The sequence below is a fragment of the Pogoniulus pusillus genome, chromosome 9, assembly GCF_015220805.1.
Source record: "Pogoniulus pusillus isolate bPogPus1 chromosome 9, bPogPus1.pri, whole genome shotgun sequence".
Taxonomy (NCBI): domain Eukaryota; kingdom Metazoa; phylum Chordata; class Aves; order Piciformes; family Lybiidae; genus Pogoniulus; species Pogoniulus pusillus.
In genome coordinates this window covers 25,735,795-25,755,935 of record NC_087272.1, presented here as the reverse complement: position 1 = coordinate 25,755,935, position 20,141 = coordinate 25,735,795, and the positions used below count along the sequence as shown (strand labels likewise).

Here is a 20,141-nt window from a genome sequence, read left to right as displayed (position 1 = left end):
CAACCATCTGTCACTCAGTCATCCACAATGCACTGGAGAAAGGTAAAGCTCCAGAGCACATCCAGTACATCGACGACATCATTGTGTGGGGCCAAACTGCTAAGGAAGTCTTCGAGAAAGGTAACAAAATCATTGACATTCTGCTGCAAGCAGGTTTTGCCATTAAGAGAGACAAGGTCAAAGGACCTGCCAAAGAAATTCAGTTTCTGGGAGTGCGGTGGCAGGACGGTCGCCGTTACATTCCTCAGGATGTGATCAACAAAGTCTCTACCATGGCTGTTCCCACCAGTAAGAAGGACACACTTTCTTTTCTTGGTGTGGTGGGATTTTGGAGACTACACATTCCTGGTTTCAGTCAGATTGTCAAACCTCTGCATGATGTGACTCGTAAGAGAAACAATTTCGATTGGGGACCTGAACAACAAGCAGCCTTTGATCAGATTAAGCGAGAAGTAGTCCATGCAGTGGGTTTGGGACCTGTGAGATCTGGTCCGGACATTAAAAACATTCTGTACACGGCTGCCAGTGACAATGGTCCAACTTGGAGTCTTTGGCAGAGAGCTCCAAATGAGACACGTGGTCGTCCACTTGGTTTCTGGGGACGTTGTTACAGAGGTTCAGAGACAAATTACACCGCAACTGAGAAAGAGATTCTAGCAGCCTATGAGGGAGTAAAAGCAGCTTCTGAAGTGATTGGAACTGAGTCCCAATTGCTTTTAGCTCCTAGACTGCCAGTTCTTAACTGGATGTTCAAAGGCAAAGGTTCATCACCGCATCATGCCACAGATGCAACCTGGTCTAAATGGATGGCTTTGATAACCCAGCGAGCACGAATGGGTAATCTTGACCGACCTGGTCTGGTGGAGGTGATCACCAACTGGCCGGAAGGCACAGACTGTTCCAAACCTCCAGAGGAGAAAATAACTCGTGCTGAGGAAGCTCCTCCCTATGGTGATCTCTCTGATCAGGAAAAGAACTATGCTTTGTTCACAGATGGTTCCTGTCGTCTTGTTGGGAACAAGCGAATATGGAAGTCAGCAGTTTGGAGTCCTACCAGGAGAGTTACCGAAACGAAAGATGGCGAAGGAGAATCCAGTCAGTTCGCTGAGGTAAAAGCTGTTCAACTTGCTCTTGATGTGGCTGAATGTGAGAATTGGCCTATCCTTTACCTCTACACCGACTCGTGGATGGTAGCCAATGCTCTATGGGGTTGGCTAAAGGACTGGAAGAAGAATGGTTGGCAGAGGAAAGGAAAGCCTATTTGGTGTGCTGATCTATGGCAGGACATTGATGCACGGCTGGAGAGAACTCCAGTGAAGGTGCGGCACGTAGATGCACACATGCCCAAGAGCAGAGCCAATGAGGAACATCACCACAACCAGAAGGCAGACCAAGCTGCTAAGATTGCTCAAGTTGATACCAACTCTGAACTTGACATTGACCTTGATTGGAAACACCGAGGTGAGCTGTTCTTAGCTCGGTGGGCCCATGACTCGTCTGGACATCAAGGCAGAGATGGAACATACCGATGGGCTCGTGATAGGTCAATTGACTTGTCCATGGACGCTATCACCCAAGTCATCTATGACTGTGACATTTGTGCTGCTATTAAGCAGGCTAAGCGAATCAAGCCCTTATGGTATGGTGAGAGATGGTCAAAGTACAGGTATGGTGAAGCCTGGCAGATTGACTATATCACTTTACCTCGATCTCGTTCTGGCAAGCAGTATGTGCTAACAATGGTAGAAGCCAGCACTGGATGGTTGGAAACCTATCCAGTTCCACATGCTACTGCACGTAACACCATTGTTGGTTTGGAGAGACAGATCTTGTGGAGACATGGAACTCCAGAGAGAATTGAGTCAGACAATGGTACTCATTTCAAGAACAATCTTGTGAAAAACTGGGCCAAAGAGCATGGTATTGAATGGATCTATCACATACCCTACTATGCACCAGCTTCAGGGAAGATTGAGCGCTACAACGGTTTGCTGAAAACCACCCTAAAAGCCATGGGGGGGTGGAACTCTGAAAAACTGGGACAAACATTTAGCACAAGCTACCTGGTTGGTAAATAGTAGAGGTTCAGTAAACAGAGCAGGACCTGCACAATCAGATTTGGTCCAAACAGTAGACGGTGATAAAGTTCCTGTTGTACATGAAAAGAATCTGTTAGGGAAAACTGTTTGGGTATTTACTCCTTCGGGCGAAGGGAAACCTGTCCGAGGGGTGGTTTCTGCTGAAGGTCCTGGTCATACATACTGGGTAATGCAGGAGAATGGTGAAATCCAGTGTATTCCACAGAGAAATTTAACCTTAGCTGAGAGAGTTTAAATTCAAGCTGTTAGGAGTTTTTTCGTTCTAGGTAACATCGGCGCCCAACACTGAGAGAATCTATGATAGAATCTACAGTACGTGAGCACGAACCCAACATCACCTGGGAGTCCCTGTTCTGAGCTTTTGAATCACATACATCTGATTGAAGTGTGAACTGAACTTGTATATATTGTTTTAGTGTAAATATTGGTTTAGATTAGATTGGATAATTCTCAGCGATACTCTGAGTGAAGTAGACAGGGGTGGATTGTGCTAGTTTGAAGCAAGCTAGAATGTTTTGGTAACAGAACTAGATAACGGGCAGTGAAATAAAAAACAATTGATGTCAACTTCTCTCACAGTTACGCTGAGAACTCTGGGAAGAAGAAAGACTTTTTCTCCATTTTGTTTCTCACTCTTGCTTTGGCCTTAGACCTGGTCACATCTCATTAACCCTGCTCCCACTAACCTTGCTCCCTAACCTCTTGGCTGCACCTCTCTTCTTCCTGAGAACTGGGGTAAGGTTGAGAGGGCCGGGGGGAGGTGTTGGGGTGGTTTGAGAGCCCCTCCTGGGGACTCAGGTTTCTGGGAGGGGAGTTGTGCTTTTGTCTTGTTTATCCTTTGTATATTTCTGTATATAACTGTATATAAGTGTATATATTGTAAATAGCTGCTTGTAAATTCTGCTAGCTGTAAATAAATTGCTTCATCTATATTCCCAGGGTCCGTCTGAGTTAGCTGGGGCAAATACAAAAGTGTGGGGGGGCGGGGTAACCCCCAAACCATCACAGACCCACATTAACTTTCTCAGCTTCCTCTGCCTGGGACCACCTTTGTGGAAGTCTGTGGGGTGGTGTGATCCAGGAGATCCTTCCTGTGCATTTGTGTGAAACACAACCATTTGCAATAAATAAACCAATCAAGAGGTTTGGGATTTGGTGTGGTGGTGGTAAAATACTTAGAAAAAGAGAAAGAAAAAAATATTGAGTAGTGAAGACAAGTATCTTGTCAGTATTTGCTGCAGAACAATGTCAAACTAATAAGCAAATGGGAAGAAAACCTTGGTTTTGATGCAGATCTACAAAACTGTGGTCTGAGTTACAGCTTTCTTGGCGAGAGTGAAATGTTGTTTCACTATCATTATTTCAGTATATAAATCTGAAATTCAAAGGGATGAATCTGAAATTATTCAGTCCCAATGTTTAGAAGTTAGACAGAAAAAGACAGTATGGAAAAAAAAAAATCCTGTACTTTTTGTTATCAAGGGTCAACCTTTGCAGTTACTTCAGTAAGTAACTGACCACTTCAGCACTGTTACAGATGGCACTGTGTAACTCAACAAAACTACAGGGCAGCTCATTTTCTGTACTTACTCAAAAAACGTGGTCCATCCAGTCTCGTCGCTTTTAGTTGCCAGAAGTCCACTGTTGCCGTGGTAGGTAAATAAGACAAGCTCTTGCCCTTGTGCAGTCATGCTTTTCAAACATCCATTAGTGCCTATGGTCAACCAGATGACTTGGTTATCAGGAGAGACCACTCTTACTGGCATCCGGTTGGGATCCCTCCTGATACGAAGAGTATTCCCATTGCTATCTGTTACCGCGGTAATATCGTTATCGTTGCTGTAGCTGAAGTTGTACAGATAGTCTCCAGTGACTAAACTCAGAGTGTACTGGTGAGTGCCATTGATATCAAAGATATAAAGCTCCTGGTCGGTTGGGGAAGCAATTTCGTAGAAGTTCATGGAATTCAGCAAGGGTTTGTTCTTTGATACAGCCCGTATCCTGATGTTTCCCAGATCAGCAATATACAAGGTGCCATCCGGAGACACGGCTAGGGAGGAAGGAGCATTAAGCTTGGCATCTTTAGCATAGCCATCTCCATTCTGGTAACAGTCACAGTTGACATCATTTTTGCAATCACATTCTGAAGGTATTCCAGCAACTAGTGAGATCTCTCCATCAGTTGTGACCTGTCTTATCCTGTTAATCTTTTTTTCGTCAGTTTCTGTAATGTAGAGCACCCCACTGTAGGAGACGGCAATGGCTGTGGCTGACTCCAGCGTGGTCTGCACCGCATGCTTCCCCACCGTGTACTCCACGCCGGGCACCTGGCAGTGCATCGGCCTCCCCGCCGCGATGCGGACCTGGCGGTTCTCGGTGATCTGCAAAACGACGTTGTTATCCAGCACGTAAATGGAGTTATCCATTGGGTTGATTGCTAAATCTGTAGGCCATTCCAGACGAACCTGGACGAAGAGAAGTGTTTTGTTAAACAGTTAACCAGTGCAGAGTACAGTCATTAACTGAGCTTTAGTGTTAGGCACTGCTGTAAAGGTATTTTCCATCTGCTGTAAGCAATCACACAAAAGGATATGCATGAAAATACATGCAGCAAATCAAAGCATTTTAGTGAGGCAAGGGGAACAATATGCTCAGATTTCTATTTTATTGGAAAAAAAAACCCCAACAAACAGTTGCACTGAAGCTATAATGCAGGTTGAATTTCTTCTAAAAAATACTATGCTTTTCTGTACCACAAATACATAAATAAAAATAGAGACCACTATACATACTTTAAGGGTAAAGGGTTGGACTTGATCTGTGAGGTCTCTTCCAACCCTGATGATACTGTGATACTGTGTGATAATAGGAACAGTAACTAACTACCTTCCAGATTAGGAAACACCTTACTGAACGGCGATGTCCCCTCTTACCTACACAGGCTTCCAGGGACAAACAGAAAAATAAGATTTTTGATATGTGCCTTCTCACTCCGGTAGCTAAGGATGTTAGAGATTCAGAAAACATCAACCTGCCAAGACTGTTCTAACAGACCTGCCACTGTCCTAGCATTTACTGCCAGACTTAATGTATCCTGATGATAGTTTTGCTGTTCTAAACTGAACGGAACTTTATGGGCAGAAGAACTGAATACAGCAGCACTTATAGCTAAGAGAATACACTGAGATTCATGCCCTTGGAACAGGTTTTTTCCTTCCCGAATTCTTGCAAATATCTACTATGCACTCCACCTATTTTAAGGGGCAGGAAAGCTGCATTTGCATTTCTAGACCCAGCTCAGCTTACCAAATTAGCAGCAGCTAAAACATACCTGGCTGATGTGCATGCTGGTATCACAGGTTAGAGGTCGTGCTGAGGTCAAGTCATTGGAGCCGAGCAAAGTGGATATTATTCCATTCTGATCCACTTTTCTGATCATGGTCCCATCAACAAAGTAGATTAACCCATTCTTGTCAATTGCTATTCCTTTAACAAAAAGAATAAAGTTGGGGGTTTGTACTCGCAGTGAATATTTATCCGTAACTAAGGGCATTAAGTGGTATGTATCTAGCAGTAATTAAGGGCAGAAGGTGGTAAAGCAGGTTAGAAACATATTTGGCATAATAAACCAATATTCAGTATGAAATCTGCAACTGGTGGTTGCTTTTGTTTTTCATTTTCTCTTGTGTATTGAGAAGGGCCTAGCTTTTAAGTTTACCTGAAACATGGGATGAGTGGGATCAAAAGCAGGAGTGATTTTAGCTCTATACTGTTGCCTGCCAAAGACATAATCTAAATGAGCATTAAAAAGTGCTCAGTAACCATGCAAACCAAGTCTTTCCTAAAAAAAATATCAGCCTGGGGACCCTGCAGCTCTCCTCCTCAGTGGTCATTCCAGATGGGAAAAAATGAGTCAAAATCAGAATTTTGAGTCAGTTACCAGATTCAATAATTCAAAATGATCATGCTCTGTTCTTTCATATTATTTTGAAAGTTATGAAGGGATGACTCTTTTTTTTTTACCTTTAGGGCTCATGAGAGTTGCCTCCACCGCCTTGCCTCCATCACCACACCTTGCCTCATCAAATGGTAGGCACTGTTCCCCCGTTCCTCCTATTACCTCAGCATTTTTCGTCAGGTCTTTTGCCCCCGTGAGCGACTTGGGCCGATAAATCCTGCGTGTGTTTGTGTCAGAAACATACAAATCTCCTGTCACAGGGTCAGTTGCGAGGTAGTATCTGTGAGCTGGGTTGTTACTGTGAAATGGAAGTACACATTGCATATGCTGTAATTAATTTTACCTAACGCTTGATCAAAAAGAAAAGGGTTCATAAGCAGTGTGCAGTAATTCATAAACAGTTAAAACCAATGGTCATGCTCTACACATAGGTATCACGAGGTCCCAAAACCTTTTTTGGTTCACATGTCTTGCCTGTGTCATAGGCAGTCCAATCTAGAGTACTTGTTCTTTTGGAACAGAAGTCCAGGCCTGTTCCATGCTCTGTAATTAGAGACAGCACCTGTCTCTGTAACAGCCAGATCAAAATAACGGAGCCTGAAATCTCCCAGGCTTTCTGGGAATCTTGATCCAGTTGCCAATGTTGCAGCACAACCTCAACCCTCAGCTTGCTTTCTTGCTGGTATCATCCTAAGTGTTCTATTACAATTTCTATCAGGCTGCTGGGGCACATGGATTATACAATTAATAAACAGATAAGGCAGAGTTTGTATTATTAGTTCACGGGCAAGCGATAAGACATTCTTCATAAGTGTTTGTTTAATTTGCTTTCAAGGCTGTGACACGCATGATTTAACACATTAGGAAATGGCATCTTTTCCACCAGAGCACCCAGTAGAGCTTTTCTGTTCTTCTGAGCTCAGAATCGTACTTCAGATAACTGCACACATTGGCACAAACCTGCTAACTATGCCAACACAGTTTTTATTACAGTGAAAACATATATTGCTAACCATTTTTCCAGAAGCGTGCATTTTGCCTCTCTGCTGGTGCCACATAATTGAGAATTACTGCCTTTTCTCCCCCGCTGGTGAAAAAAACAGCCCTAGAGAGAGAGTACCTTTTGGTCTGACATATTATGATGTAGAAATTTAACCCACTGCAGCTGGGATTTCTGACCTAATTTACTGCACAAAGAGCTGAAATAAGGTCATGTAAATACAAGAGGTAATTTAGATGCTCTCCTAATGGATTGAAGCGAAGTGTCAGAACAGTCAGTCCCACTTCTGATGTTTGCAGAAGTGCTGCTTAAACAGATCTACCAGCCTTGGCGACAGCCAAACATCTGCTGGCAAAATGCTACACTTCATGTTTTGTAAATACCTAAGTGTGCTAATGTAACACATTTGTATGTACTGTCACTTGGAAAAAGCAACAAGAGACCAACGGGAACAACTCGTGAACAAATTATGTCTTTTAGCAAGGACGGACTTTTATATCTAGCCAATCACAACAACACAGGAAAAGTGTGTTGCATAAATAGGATTCTCTTTGGCCTTAAGACTTTTAATACTTTGTTTAAGAATGAAGAAACCAAATGAAGCAGACTATTGAGATCAAATACATAGTTATTAGCACCTCTTGAAAAGCTCTGCTGTAGACCTGAGTGTCCTACATCGTGTTTGAAAACAACCAAATGCAGGCTTCCTTCAAATTGCTGTCTGTTAGAAATCTATTATTGCCAATGAGCTAAATAGATGAAAGCTATTATTCATAGAATCACAGAAGGGCTTAGGTTGGAAGGGACCTCAGAGATCATCTTCTCCAACCTCCTTGCCATGGGCAAAGACATCTCTCAACTTGGCTGCTCAAGGCCTCATCTAACCTGGCCTTGAATACCTCCAAAGAGGCATCCACAGCCTCTCTCGCAGCCACTTCCAGAGACTTGCCACCCTCATACTGAAGAACTTCTTGCTAAGATCCAGTCTAAATGTACTTTCCCTCAGCTTAAAGCCATTCCCCCTTGTCCTATCAATAGACACCCTTGTGAAAAGTCCCTCTCCAGCCTTTCTGTAGGATCCCCTCAGACAACAGAAGGCAGCTATAAGGTCTTACCTTCTCTAGGCTGAAGCCTCAACTTATGCAGAGACAACTGAATATGATCAATTTGTAGCATATAAATTACATTATAACTTTGGTTTTTAAGCGACTTTGCAGACACTTCAGATACAAACATGTTGCTAACTACTAAGTAGCTTTAGCTGATAGATAAAAATCCATTAATTGATCCATGTCATACCAACGTGGGCTCCTGTAAAGACAACTGACTACAAGGTAACTTGTTCCATGTGCCCCAAATGCTAAGTGCTTTGAATTTGAAGTGTGCACACGTGTACAGAGCTGCAGTCATCTATTTCCCACTGCATTTATCTCACTTATGCTGATCCTTTTAACTCCTCAGCTGTCACTTGCTGATCACTTGCATCACACTTCATGCACTAATTTAAAAAAAATACTCTTCCTGCTTCAGTTGCCCTCTCTCCCATTCACTCTGTGCCTTCTATACCATGCACTCTCAAAGCTGATTTTGTGTGTTGCTAAACTTTTTTTTCTGGCTCTCCACAGACTTGGGATACTGCCAAAGCCTCCAAATGACCTCGCTGTCTTCAAAGTCCTTCTGAAAATTACTTCTTCCACAAATGCCTATCAGCATTAATCACCCTCAGGCAGCAGTGTGTATAAAGACATCAGTTCAGCTTTGAGATTGAAAAAATGTTAGAGGTCACTGGTACATGAGAAGATGTATTTGATCTGCATTGTCTCTCTAATTCAGAGTACAGACATAAAGATCACTGCTGGCTTAGGAAGCCTCTGGAGCAGCAACCCCCTAAAGCTAAGAGTGGACACTGGGAAAACATTGTATATGGGGGGAGGAAACACAAATTTGTTGTGGATGGTATTGGGCTGCACAGTGCGTTCCACACCTCCTGCCTGCTGGCTCCACAACTGCTCTTGCAGAACCAGTTCTGCATTATCCTCTGCATCTCCCTCTGCCTCAAGAGGAACCCCCTCTTCACAGTTGATATATAGGCCCAGAAAAATGCTCCCATGCTATTTTGTCCAGTACGACTAAAATTTTGCTACCCGGATGTTCTGCATGCCTTGATACGAATAAAGGAGAAAACTTTCCATGTTCTGCCTCACCACCCTTTCTTAAGTGCAGGCTCTAGTTTCTGAAACACCACAGCTGAGCCTGTTGCCACAGTTCTGTCAGCAGCAGCAGAGGGCATCACTACTAAATCACAGTAAACCAAACCTCATTACACATCTGTTCTTTCAATCTGTTTGCCCATTCCAGATTCCCATTTGGAGTATGATTCTGTACTCCGTACATTGGCCAAGATAATGTCTTATCCTTCTGCAGTCGTACTTTTGTGATAGCACAAGGGCCATTAATTATTTTAAAAGTAGTGGAACAAATGCAAATTAAATGTAATAGTGAAAACTCAAAACCACCACTGTTGTGACAAAGAAATTTTAAGCATCCACCTTCTTCTTCTCTGTTCTTGCCACTACTGTAGCCATGCCAGGACAGGCAAACGTACTACAATCCTCCTGGTGACTATTGTTTTTATGTCATGACTTTTAGTGCACTTTAAAATCTGAACTTCTAGAGCTGTGTTATGATGGGAAAATTTCAACTTTCATTATTTAGAGAAGTTCACCTTTAAAGAAACAAATCTGTTAAAGGCAATCACGAAAAGACTAAACATCAAAAGGCTAATGACATAAACTCACTTGATATCTCTACAATATTATTACTTAGATGCCATTTTCATCATAATTGAGTATCTGATTAATGAGTGCATTTTGACAGAATCAGCAGAAGCGCTTCCAGCAAGAAACAGGAATGAGTAGAGATGAGGGAAGAGCATAGGAGGGCATACACAAACATAAAAAGAAGCCTGACTGAGAAGCTGGACAGAGAGTGATGAGAAAAGAGGAACTCGTATCCGAAAGGACGACGCAGCCTGACAGCTGACATAACTAAAACATATGAACTCATTATTTTTGAAAAATACTCCTCTTTTCTAGTCATACATCTCAGAAATGAGTTCTCCATTATAAGCATTCATTTGTTAAAAAAGATAAAAGAACAGTTAGAAAAATATAAATCTTCTTTAAGGAATGCTTACCTATGTCTAAAATCTTTATTTCTTGGTGGGAGCAAGTGAAAAAGAACAGAAAAACATTATTAGAAAAACATTCAGAAAGGATGCTAAAAGATGAAAAGAAGGCAACATTTATATCTGTCATTAGTGAGGTGGTGAATGATGGGGCTTTTGTCCACTCATGTCAGCTATGGAAGTTAGCTCTTAAAATACACAAAATGGGCAGACAAAATTCTCACAGTTTAGATAAGCAGTTAAAACATTGCAGCAGGGTAACATTTTTTTCACTTCAGTTTTAAATACTTGTTCAAATGTTTCAATTTTTTTTTCCCTTTAGTTTACAGCAATAATTCAGAGCTTCAAACATCTGAGATGAGAACCTCCTCATACCTTAGCTCCAGAACACTCGTTACATTTCCAGATGGGAATATCCGCCGAACATAGTTGAAATCCCCCACGTAAAGGCTGCCATCTATCCCACAAGCTAAGGCAACTGGAGCCAACAATTTATTACCATCAGCTTGACCATTACAGCTTGGACAGGAGATGCTGCGTCGTCTTCCGTTGCCCATAATGCTGCTAACGACTGGAGGTTGCTGAGATATAAACTGGTTTTCACCGTTTCCTTTGTAAAGGATTCCTGGCAGATAACAGAGAACACGGAACAAAGCAAACCAAAATGTTACAAAAACTTTGAATGTGTGCACCTAAAACGATGCAGAAGCATTCTAAATGTTCTTTCACTTGTTTAATACAATTCAATGGACTTTTCATTTTTCACCATCATATTTGTCTCACTGCAAGCAACAAAACTTTATTAGACCGTTTGTAATTGTATTTAAGCGACAGATAACACAAAGCATTAAATTATCTTGTCCATAGTAGAAATACCAAATATACGAGCATCTAAAACCCAGACAAGGCTTCAGTCACTCTTATTTTCAAATGCTAATGATTTTAATATTTAGAATTCAGAACAAAAGTTGTCATGTTGAAGAAGTTGCAGCGTGTACCAAATGAAAGCAAGGTCTATGTTCCTAATTCTTTAGTTGTGAATTTCTCCAGAAATGGCTGCAATTCGAACTGTGCACATATTAGTCAAAAAAAATCGTAATGGCAAATTTTATTTCTAAAGTCCTCTCTAACTAATTATGAAGATGATGTCAGCTGTAATCTAAAGTGGATTAAAGTGGATTACTGCTGCAAATTGTAAATATGAATTAAAGAGATACTTCAAAAAGTTGGAGATTGCCTCAATTTTACATTATAAAAGATTCTTTATTCAGCTCCCAACAAAAATGTACCTCTAGCAACAAAGTCTGCTTCAATACCATGTCTGCAGTTATAGGCAGTTATTAAAAATGTCAAAACAGCAAAAAAAATGTGGTGCCAAGACAACCTGACTCTTAAAGGTAATTCTGCTTTGAGGCATGAAAGGAACAATAATTTTGTGAAGACAAAGCAATGTGCCAGCAGTATTTTTCTTCCTTATAGCATCCATTGGAAATTTGAGAAGAAAAATGCATGCTTTATTTTAAATGTTCAGCTTTAGGAAAGAAAGCATGACTTCACAGTGCGTTAAAATGTTGCTGAGGCCCTCACACGGATCACACTGAATCCAGCGAGGTGTGCTCTAGAAATGGTCAGCTATTAGGGTTATACTTCTAAGTCACAATATGTCTATAATCTATGTAAACCACACGCTGCTTTGCACTTGAGAGTGACACCTGCTCTACTGATTGCGTGCTCAGAGCTTGGAAGGCAGCTTGGAACTGAGGGATACATTTCTTTTGTGAGATGCTTAGAAGAAATTGAAGATGTATTCCTCTTTCTCTCCTCTCTTTATACTTGGATAATATGAGAAAAAAACACTCTGCTTTCCTCTTTAAATGTTTCAGGTGTCTTAGCTACTTTTTAATGTTTTAAAATATAAACATGAATGTTTTAGAATATAAACAATAAAACCAATATACATGATAAAATCAGGAAGAATGAAAATAGTTTATGGGAAAACTAATGGCTAGTAATCTAAATAAGTAAGCTAAATCAAAAGAGGTAGAGCGTATTTTTCATGAATAGTTAAAGCCAGAATGCATTAACAGTATAAGAAATCCCCTCTTCTATGATTACATCATTTATGACAATCATGGCACCATAATTTTGCCTGAAATAGCTGAGTTCTGTAATTCCCATCAGAGGAATTCTACAAGTCAGCACAGTGCACTACTGCACCTGATTTATTCTGTCGTTACCTTGAAAAATTGGTCCTTCACATTTCTCCTCTATTATCACAGACTAAAAGATGTACATTAGACTATTTATGGCAGTAGTTCGAGATGTCTGTGCAAACACTCTCTGTACTCTCCTCTCAATATATTTCTTCAGCCCATCCACATTGCCATTACAGATCTCCACTTTGTTTATTCAATTAGCCACACGTCTCTTTGAAAAGTCATTACTTGTCAAATGTACTCTTGAACATAGTTTAAAGCCACCATCAATTCACCTTGTGAAGAGGATCATATATACATGTATCTACACAGGCTTGTAACTGTAGCTCTTCATATTTTTATATGGATTACCCTTCAGTAATTGCCAGGGGTTTTGTTTTGGAGGTTTTCTTTACATTTTAAATTAGGTACAATGACATCTCCTCCCTTGATTTGGTGCTTTAGGTGGTAATGAGTGTAACACACCAAGCTCACTGATCAGTGGGAGCCCTTCAGGGGACACCAGGTACTGCAGAAGTGCCATTCTTTCTGCTGAATTACTTCTGGGTACCAATTTTGCACAATCCACTGTGACGAACTTCCACCTTAAGCCACGTGACTCTGCTTATTTCATCTTTCTTCTTTGTCTCCAGAAAATTCTTCCAAATTTCCTCCTTCACACTGCTGAGCTGTCCTTAGCCTCCAAACAGCTGCTGAGTAGCACACTGGACAAATTTACCTTGGTGCCAAGACATGGTTCTTACCAAAGTGGGTATGAGTCCTTGTCTTTTCACCAAATATTGGGAGGACTCACTGACAAGCAACAGGATGCTGTCCTGGAACAAGGGGCTCAGGTGCCCTTGCTGCCTTACGGCAGCATCACTTGTCACCCACTGAGGTGTGCCGAGCAGACTACAGCATCCTGGGTAGGATTCATCTGACAGAAGGATTTAAGTGGTAGGAATGTAAATGAGTGCTTGTCCTCCAGAAGACATGGTACTCATATGCTAACACAAGCAGCTGGGCTGGGCCTGTTGATATCACGACATGAAAAGGAACAACTCCTGTATAAATAAGGGAGTTAATATTGGGAGCGACAATTTGGCAGGAATGTCTCTTACTGCTGTTTAACTGAAAACTAAAATTGAAAACGTTGTTCAAGATGCTGTGAAAACAGAGTTAGTCCCAGTAGCAGTGCTGACGCATATAAATCCTTTATAAATAGTGTCTCCTTTGCATCACTCCATTTTTAAAACCTATTTCAAAGCTTCTGGGTGAGGTTTTTATTTTTGGTAAGCACGTGTAACAAAAGCTGACACTGTTAGATGAAATTCTTAACATCTCTGTATCTACAGGATGAAGAAATACGATGTACAATGTAAAGCTTGAATCATTTACTATATGCAAACCACTCCATGATTCCTCTTTTATTATAGCAAAGTAAAGTTTTGAAAAGTGAGAATGAGATACTTCAAGTGCAGGACAGTTAAATATTGAAATCAGCAAGACTAAATTCAACTGCTTACCGTTCTGAACATCCAACACGTGATGTTTGTCCAATGTCCAGCCACCCATGTTGGAGGCATCCAGTTCATAACCCTGCAGAATGGCAGTGCGCTTTTCCCAGAGGGTTAGATCCAGGCAAGACTCATATTCATAACCCACAGACACTGTAAGAACAGTACATTTCCTCGTTAAGCACAGGGTATCATCGAGTTTAAAGAACGTTCTTCTGCTCTCCCAGCCTACCTAAAAATCACTAGGGCTTCCTTAGATGTACTGAAAATTTTGAAGAGAATTCCCAAATCCTTCAAAAAGCAATCAGGGGTTACTAAAATTGTTTTATAGTTACTAGCAGTAAGTAGATAGGGACAAGAACAGAAGAAAGCCAATTTGTGAAGGCCATCAGAACGCTATTGCACTCTGAAGCATGAGGTGTGTGCAGCCTAAGTATCGGATTGTATTATTAGGCTGAGCACTACTTCTTAAGGAAGATCTAGAAGTGAAAAAATGGTTGTGGTCTCCTCTTCCTTCATAAGTATTCCTTTTCTTACAATTCTAATTGTACTAGATTAGTATTTTCTAGTATACCAACGTTCATTGCTATTTCTCATCTTATTCCACTGAACATTTTCTGATTAATGGATACAAGACAACAGGAAAAATGCAGAAATCCCTTGATAACATACATACCAACAGCTTCAGACAGTCCATAGACTCTCTGGTTGTATGCATCAGTTTTATCCCATATGAAAGTGTAAGACAGATTTGGGGACGCAGGGAACCACTTCTGAAAAAGTCTTCCTACCACTGCCACCATCAGATGAACCTTCATTAAGTTAAAGGGTATAACAGATTGGGTCATAGTGATCTTCAGCACAGACTTATATCCTGCAGCCCTGGAGCTTAAGTAAGATAACTTCAGATCAGTTCCCGGTATTGTTGTTTCTTCATGAAGGACCTATGCATTGGTAAGAAAAGAACACAGTTTGAAATGATTCGAAATGCAGAACAACAACGCAGCTATTACAAAATAGGCCCAGACATGATGCTACATCACAGTCAGTCAGAACTGTTGTCTGAATCTGGCCTTCATTTGGTAATGTGAAAAATACATAAATAAGTATCAACATTTGGCTTTTTGTTTTTCTCTGAAAAGTGAAATCTGATTTTTTTGTTATACAGAACTTGCTTAGTTGAAGAATTTCAACTGGGGGGGGAGGGAAGAAGGAAGCACACAAGAGAAGGAAAACATTTCAAACTACTTTTTCTAAACGAGGCAGAAAAATCATCTTTCATCTAAGCAAAAGCTGTCTCTTCTTAGGCTCCCATCCATGTCCCAGCCGTGGATATATAATAAAGGCAGTAGAGCCTCTAAGCACTGTAAAGCTTCAGATCTGGGTTGGGAAGTCTAATTGCTCCTGTAGGAGCAGGAAGGACTTTTAGGTGCTTTATTATTTGCATTACCTGTGGATGGTAAATACTTTAAACTAGAGCATTCTTCCATTTATTTCAAAGATAGATAAGTAGGGTGCCTCAGGGAAAGCCTTTCCATATTCCCTGACCAATATTCACTACTCAAACATCAGCTCACCACTTTCTCATTTCAGAGAGGTGCAATCATTCAATTTTATTTTTAAAAGGTTCCTCCTCCTTCTACTGTGTCTTTTCCTCTGAGCTGAGGAGCTTTTGTAGGCGAGTGATGGATGGACAGTTTCTTGTAATGTGGATGAAGACAGCCTATACTGTTTTATATCTCAGTAAGGACATAAACACTGAGAGCCAGCACTTCAGCTGAACAGCTACTAAGGATCACATCTTATTAGAACAAAATGAAAGATGTATCTAGAGACATATATAAATACAGTCTTTCTCTGGTGTGACAGGGCATAGGGCACTGGAGCACAAGCCCAGAGCCTTCATGGTACCAAAGGAGCACTCTTGGGGAAGTAACCTTGCAATGTTTTATTTTACTTTTCTGTTCCCTAGCACTGAATTCTGAAAACTAGACACTAATTAATATTATTGGAAAGCAGACTTCAAGGGAGAGCATTGTCACAAACATGAGGCTTAAGACTTCAATGGGATCAAAAGGGTGAAATAGCATGGTTTAAGATCTTGAAGAGGGCAACAGGTGCCACACCATTCTCTATGTTAAGATTTTTGCTGGGATACAGAGAAAGATTTAGATGACATTAATTATATTTTTCTCCTTCCCAGTAACAGTAGTTCAGCAGAAGTAGTATTTTGACTCATTGTCTGGCACACATGGCTATTTACATCTGATATATATATATAACCATGTAACTTTTCCTCTCCTTTAAGACAGCTCTAGGAAGTAAAGAAGGAACTGGAAGACACTAGACAAATTAAATTCAGATTAAAAAATCCTTAAGCTCAGATTAATTGTTGAATGTTTCCTTTTTCTCCGTGAAGAACTTGACATGCATTGTTTTGGTTTGTAAATCTTTTCTGCTCTTCCTTAGTCCAATACACTTACAGTATTCAAGCCAGAGAACAAGCAAATCTTTTCTTCACAAACAAAATCCCCTCTCTCTAGAGAGATTTCTTTTCTAACACTCTGAAGTAAACTCAAAACCAACCAGGGGACAAAAAAAAAAATCTTCCTTAAGACATCAGCAGGATTCTTACACAATGCACATTAAACCCAGTCTAACAGATGGAGGTCTCTGTAAGTGAGAGGAGAAAAAGAAATGATACGCTTACAACAGGACACAATTTAATGGACTTTGCTGGTCTCCTGTTAACAACCATTGCTGCTTTTACAATTGCAACTGTGAAGACCAGCGTTAAACACTTAGGTGGTCTTCCAGTACTGTTGGCTGAGATAGCAGGCAATAGAGGACACCTTGAAGATTCAATTTCCAGGAAATTCCACTGTGTATTTGGATTACTATCAAATTAGAAACTTGGACACACTCACACAGTTCTCAGTCAGGTTTAAAACAAACCCTGAACCCCTATTAGTTTCTGCAGAAGCCTCAAATACCTGCTGAAAATCTGACTTCTAACCTCCTTCTCTCCATAAAATATCCTCCACAGTACTGTATTTTCTTGACAACTTTAGAAATGTAGAAGTAAGGTTATGTGTCTCGGTCTCTCCCGGAATCACACATTACAAAGAGATTCAAACAGTTCAGTGTTCATCTGAAAATCAAATCATCAGCACAGCAGAGAGCACCCTGTGGGAACCATGACAACACATCAATTGTAAAGCAATTGGGAAACTCACTGGGTATAAGAGCCACGTCGGGAAGTGCCAATGCAACCATGCTTGTCTGTACTTCAACTTCTCCAGATACAGCATCAAAATACCTTCAGAAAGGCTGATACCCTAAGGGGACTGACTTACAGCTGAGCCACTGAATTCTAACAGTTGACATATTACTGATCAAGCTTCTTGGAAGGACAGCCATGAAATACTTAACCTAGGGAGCTGAGATAAGGGTCACCTCAATTTTCACAGACAGAATTTGTTGTCCTCTGAGTTCAAAATGGTGACTTTAGTCACATAACTGTGCAGGTCTCTTTGTCTCTTGTGGCCAGCAGGACTAAAACTGTTCAGGCTCTGGAATGCTTCCTTGCTCCAAAAGGCAGTACAACTCAAATGATATGCTCTAATGGTACAAAGAATGCTGAGCAAGCGTTTTAATTCAGTTAGGGGGAAAATGTCTGCTGCATTGCTGTGGCTTTTTTTTTTTGGCAAAACTAGCAACTTCAACAGGGGACTTGAGAACAAATTTCATAAATGAGTGCAGATTTGAGCCCTACAGAAAAAGGTTATTTCCTGAGAAGTAACAGCTGAACTGCTGCGTGAAAACCTAACATCTCCTTGGTTTGAGAACAGTAAGATGGCATTTTTAGGTACAGATATAGATAGGCAAGCCTTGGGACCAAACAGCACAAAAATGATACTTCCTAAGTAGAGCCTGGAACTGGTCATTTCAAGAAAAACATTTTCCTTTAAAAAAAAAGGAAAAAGGACTTCTCTAGAATCATGGCACTTAAATGAACACATAAAGAAATAAACTTGAGCTAACAATATAAATCAAGTTGAGAAGAGGAAAAAAAAACCCTTCCTATTTCTAGACTTAAAACATTGCTGAGACACCACAAAGAAGAGCAATAGGAAAAAGCCATGCATGTGTAGAAAGCTAAGAATGTGTCCACAGAAGAATAAATCACAAAGTGTATACAAAGTTTCAAACACAAAGCAAAAGAAGCAGCAGCCAAGAAATATGCTGAAAAACAAGGAGATACACATGGAGGCATTTGCCTCCAGGAGTAATTTTCATTATCTTTTAAATACAAGCTTGAAGTTCTGGAGATTTTTACCTAAATGAAACTAGGATGCAACATCCTTATAAGAATGGAATATCTACACATCCTATTATACTACCTAGATTATATATCAGATAAATCTGCCCATGCTGAACTTCCAAACAATCATTTTTATAACATGGCCCTTATTTTGCCCTGAGTTATTCTGGTTAAATAGATTTTGCCATATTCTCCTGGCATTGCCAGCAGTGAGAGTGACTCAAGAGAAAGGGAAAGGGAAAAAAAAACCCAAACAAAAAGTGGGCAACCATGAATATATAATTTGAAGCCAAATTTTTCAATCTTTATTATCCCACATACTTGAGATGACAGAAACAAGCTGCTTGGGACCTGCAGAAGGCATCCTGCAGTGTTATGTAACAGCGTATAGTAAAAGTTTAGGAGAAGGAAGGCTGCAAACATTCAATTTCAGAATTCCTCGTTGTGACTCGTGGGTTTCTGCCAGATCACACTGCAGTATGTGGCAATCAGATATTTATGATCTTGAAAAAAGACAGCAATGGTATTACCTAACACATATAAAAGCATCTCTAGTTTAACTTAATCTCCCTCATCTGCATGCAGTTTACCATCCTTATTCACGCTGATTACTATCAGCTAGTTAATCTAGGCAGAGTGTGCCATCTTGCAATTAAAAAAGTTATGCCTAAATACTCCAAATTTAGTGACCACGTTCATTATCATTCCTCTCGAGTAATCATCTCTTGGGTCTGTGATCACCCCTTCACCCACTGCATTTGTTCTTTTACCTTGCTTGCCTTCATTTTTCAGCTTCCTTTTGTGCTGCTTCTTTTGTAGGCTTTCATCCTCCCTCTAATCAAATTGGGACGCATAAGCCATTAAGCACACTCTTTTGGAAAGACTACCTCTAAGGGATGATGAAGCACTTCAAGAGATGATGATTACAGCAGCACATTATTTTCTCCTATAGCACGTGACAATGAGTGCTGTCACCACAAGAACAGAATTGACTAACAGTGATGGAGTAAACCCTGGGGAACAGTTTCTTTCCCTGTGCCTTCATCCAGTCTTCCCCCCTTTAAGCTAGCATTGCCCCCTTTTAATGAAAAGATCGACAGCAGTTCCTCCAGAGCTGAACAGGCAGTTCTGAATACAATCTGTTTCTGGGCATCTTTTATCGGAGTAGTGAATTTCTTGGGAGACAGACTGTTGAGCATCATGGATTTCTGATGTGTATCTGATCCTAATCAGGTACATCACAAGCACAGCTGTGCAGCTTCCACTTGCAAAAGCAGGGAATTAGGTGTGTGAGCAAAGAATATAGAAGAAAATACTCCCTGGCAGTTTTTCACACAGTAACCAAACCAGATTTTTGCATACATCATGACAGTACTATTTTTACCTTGTCATAAATGACCTATCAATACTAACTACTTAGAAACTGCTGAGAATATGATCTGTCCTCTTAGATGGTTTTCTAGGGAAATCAAACTGACCCAACAGTTCTGCCTGTCAGACCTCCCTTGACCTCAGAAGATGATTTCAAACACATAGAAATCCCTAAGTCTTGAACAACAATTCAGTTCCTTTAGGGTTTACGAAAGAAGAAGTTCAGGCAAGGAAGAAGTTGGTAAGTTGGTACTCCCGTAAGAAAGCGGCTGAATGCAGTCAGTTGGCAGACAGCTGGAATCACAACCGGGAGGAATATTGTGGTTTGAGCTAGAATAGAACTATTTGTGCTGCTGTAAAGTTTTATTTTCTGTTTTCCAGTTCATGTCTCTGTCCCTTATTGCCTTTCTGAAGGAAGAGGAGTTAACAGAGAGCATGTGTCACTTACCCAGTGGCTAGCCCATCCCTGACTCCCGACAAGGAATTAGTA

At 40.7% G+C, this 20,141-nt stretch overlaps 1 protein-coding gene and 1 long non-coding RNA gene across 36 annotated transcripts in view; one reads left to right on the top strand and one right to left on the bottom strand.

Moving 5' to 3' along the window:
* The window catches only part of LOC135178235 (uncharacterized), a 56,882-nt gene extending 46,242 nt beyond the window's left edge, over window positions 1-10,640 (top strand). The window contains exons 2-3 of the long non-coding RNA XR_010303441.1: window positions 6,129-6,188; window positions 10,567-10,640. This is a non-coding gene — a long non-coding RNA (uncharacterized LOC135178235). The remainder of the gene's footprint in view (window positions 1-6,128; window positions 6,189-10,566) is intronic.
* TENM3 (teneurin transmembrane protein 3) overlaps window positions 1-20,141 on the bottom strand; it is a 1,288,622-nt gene that overhangs the window by 41,266 nt on the left and 1,227,215 nt on the right. For 32 of the 35 annotated variants that reach the window (XM_064148897.1, XM_064148896.1, XM_064148913.1 and 29 more), the window contains 7 exons: window positions 14,633-14,900; window positions 13,966-14,109; window positions 10,620-10,869; window positions 10,254-10,274; window positions 6,123-6,355; window positions 5,431-5,585; window positions 3,690-4,564 (listed from right to left, as the gene is read on the bottom strand). In XM_064148897.1, the coding sequence (XP_064004967.1) occupies window positions 3,690-4,564; window positions 5,431-5,585; window positions 6,123-6,355; window positions 10,254-10,274; window positions 10,620-10,869; window positions 13,966-14,109; window positions 14,633-14,900 (1,946 nt within the window). The remainder of the gene's footprint in view (window positions 1-3,689; window positions 4,565-5,430; window positions 5,586-6,122; window positions 6,356-10,253; window positions 10,275-10,619; window positions 10,870-13,965; window positions 14,110-14,632; window positions 14,901-20,141) is intronic. The other 3 variants (XM_064148915.1, XM_064148918.1, XM_064148922.1) reach the window with 1 other exon arrangement.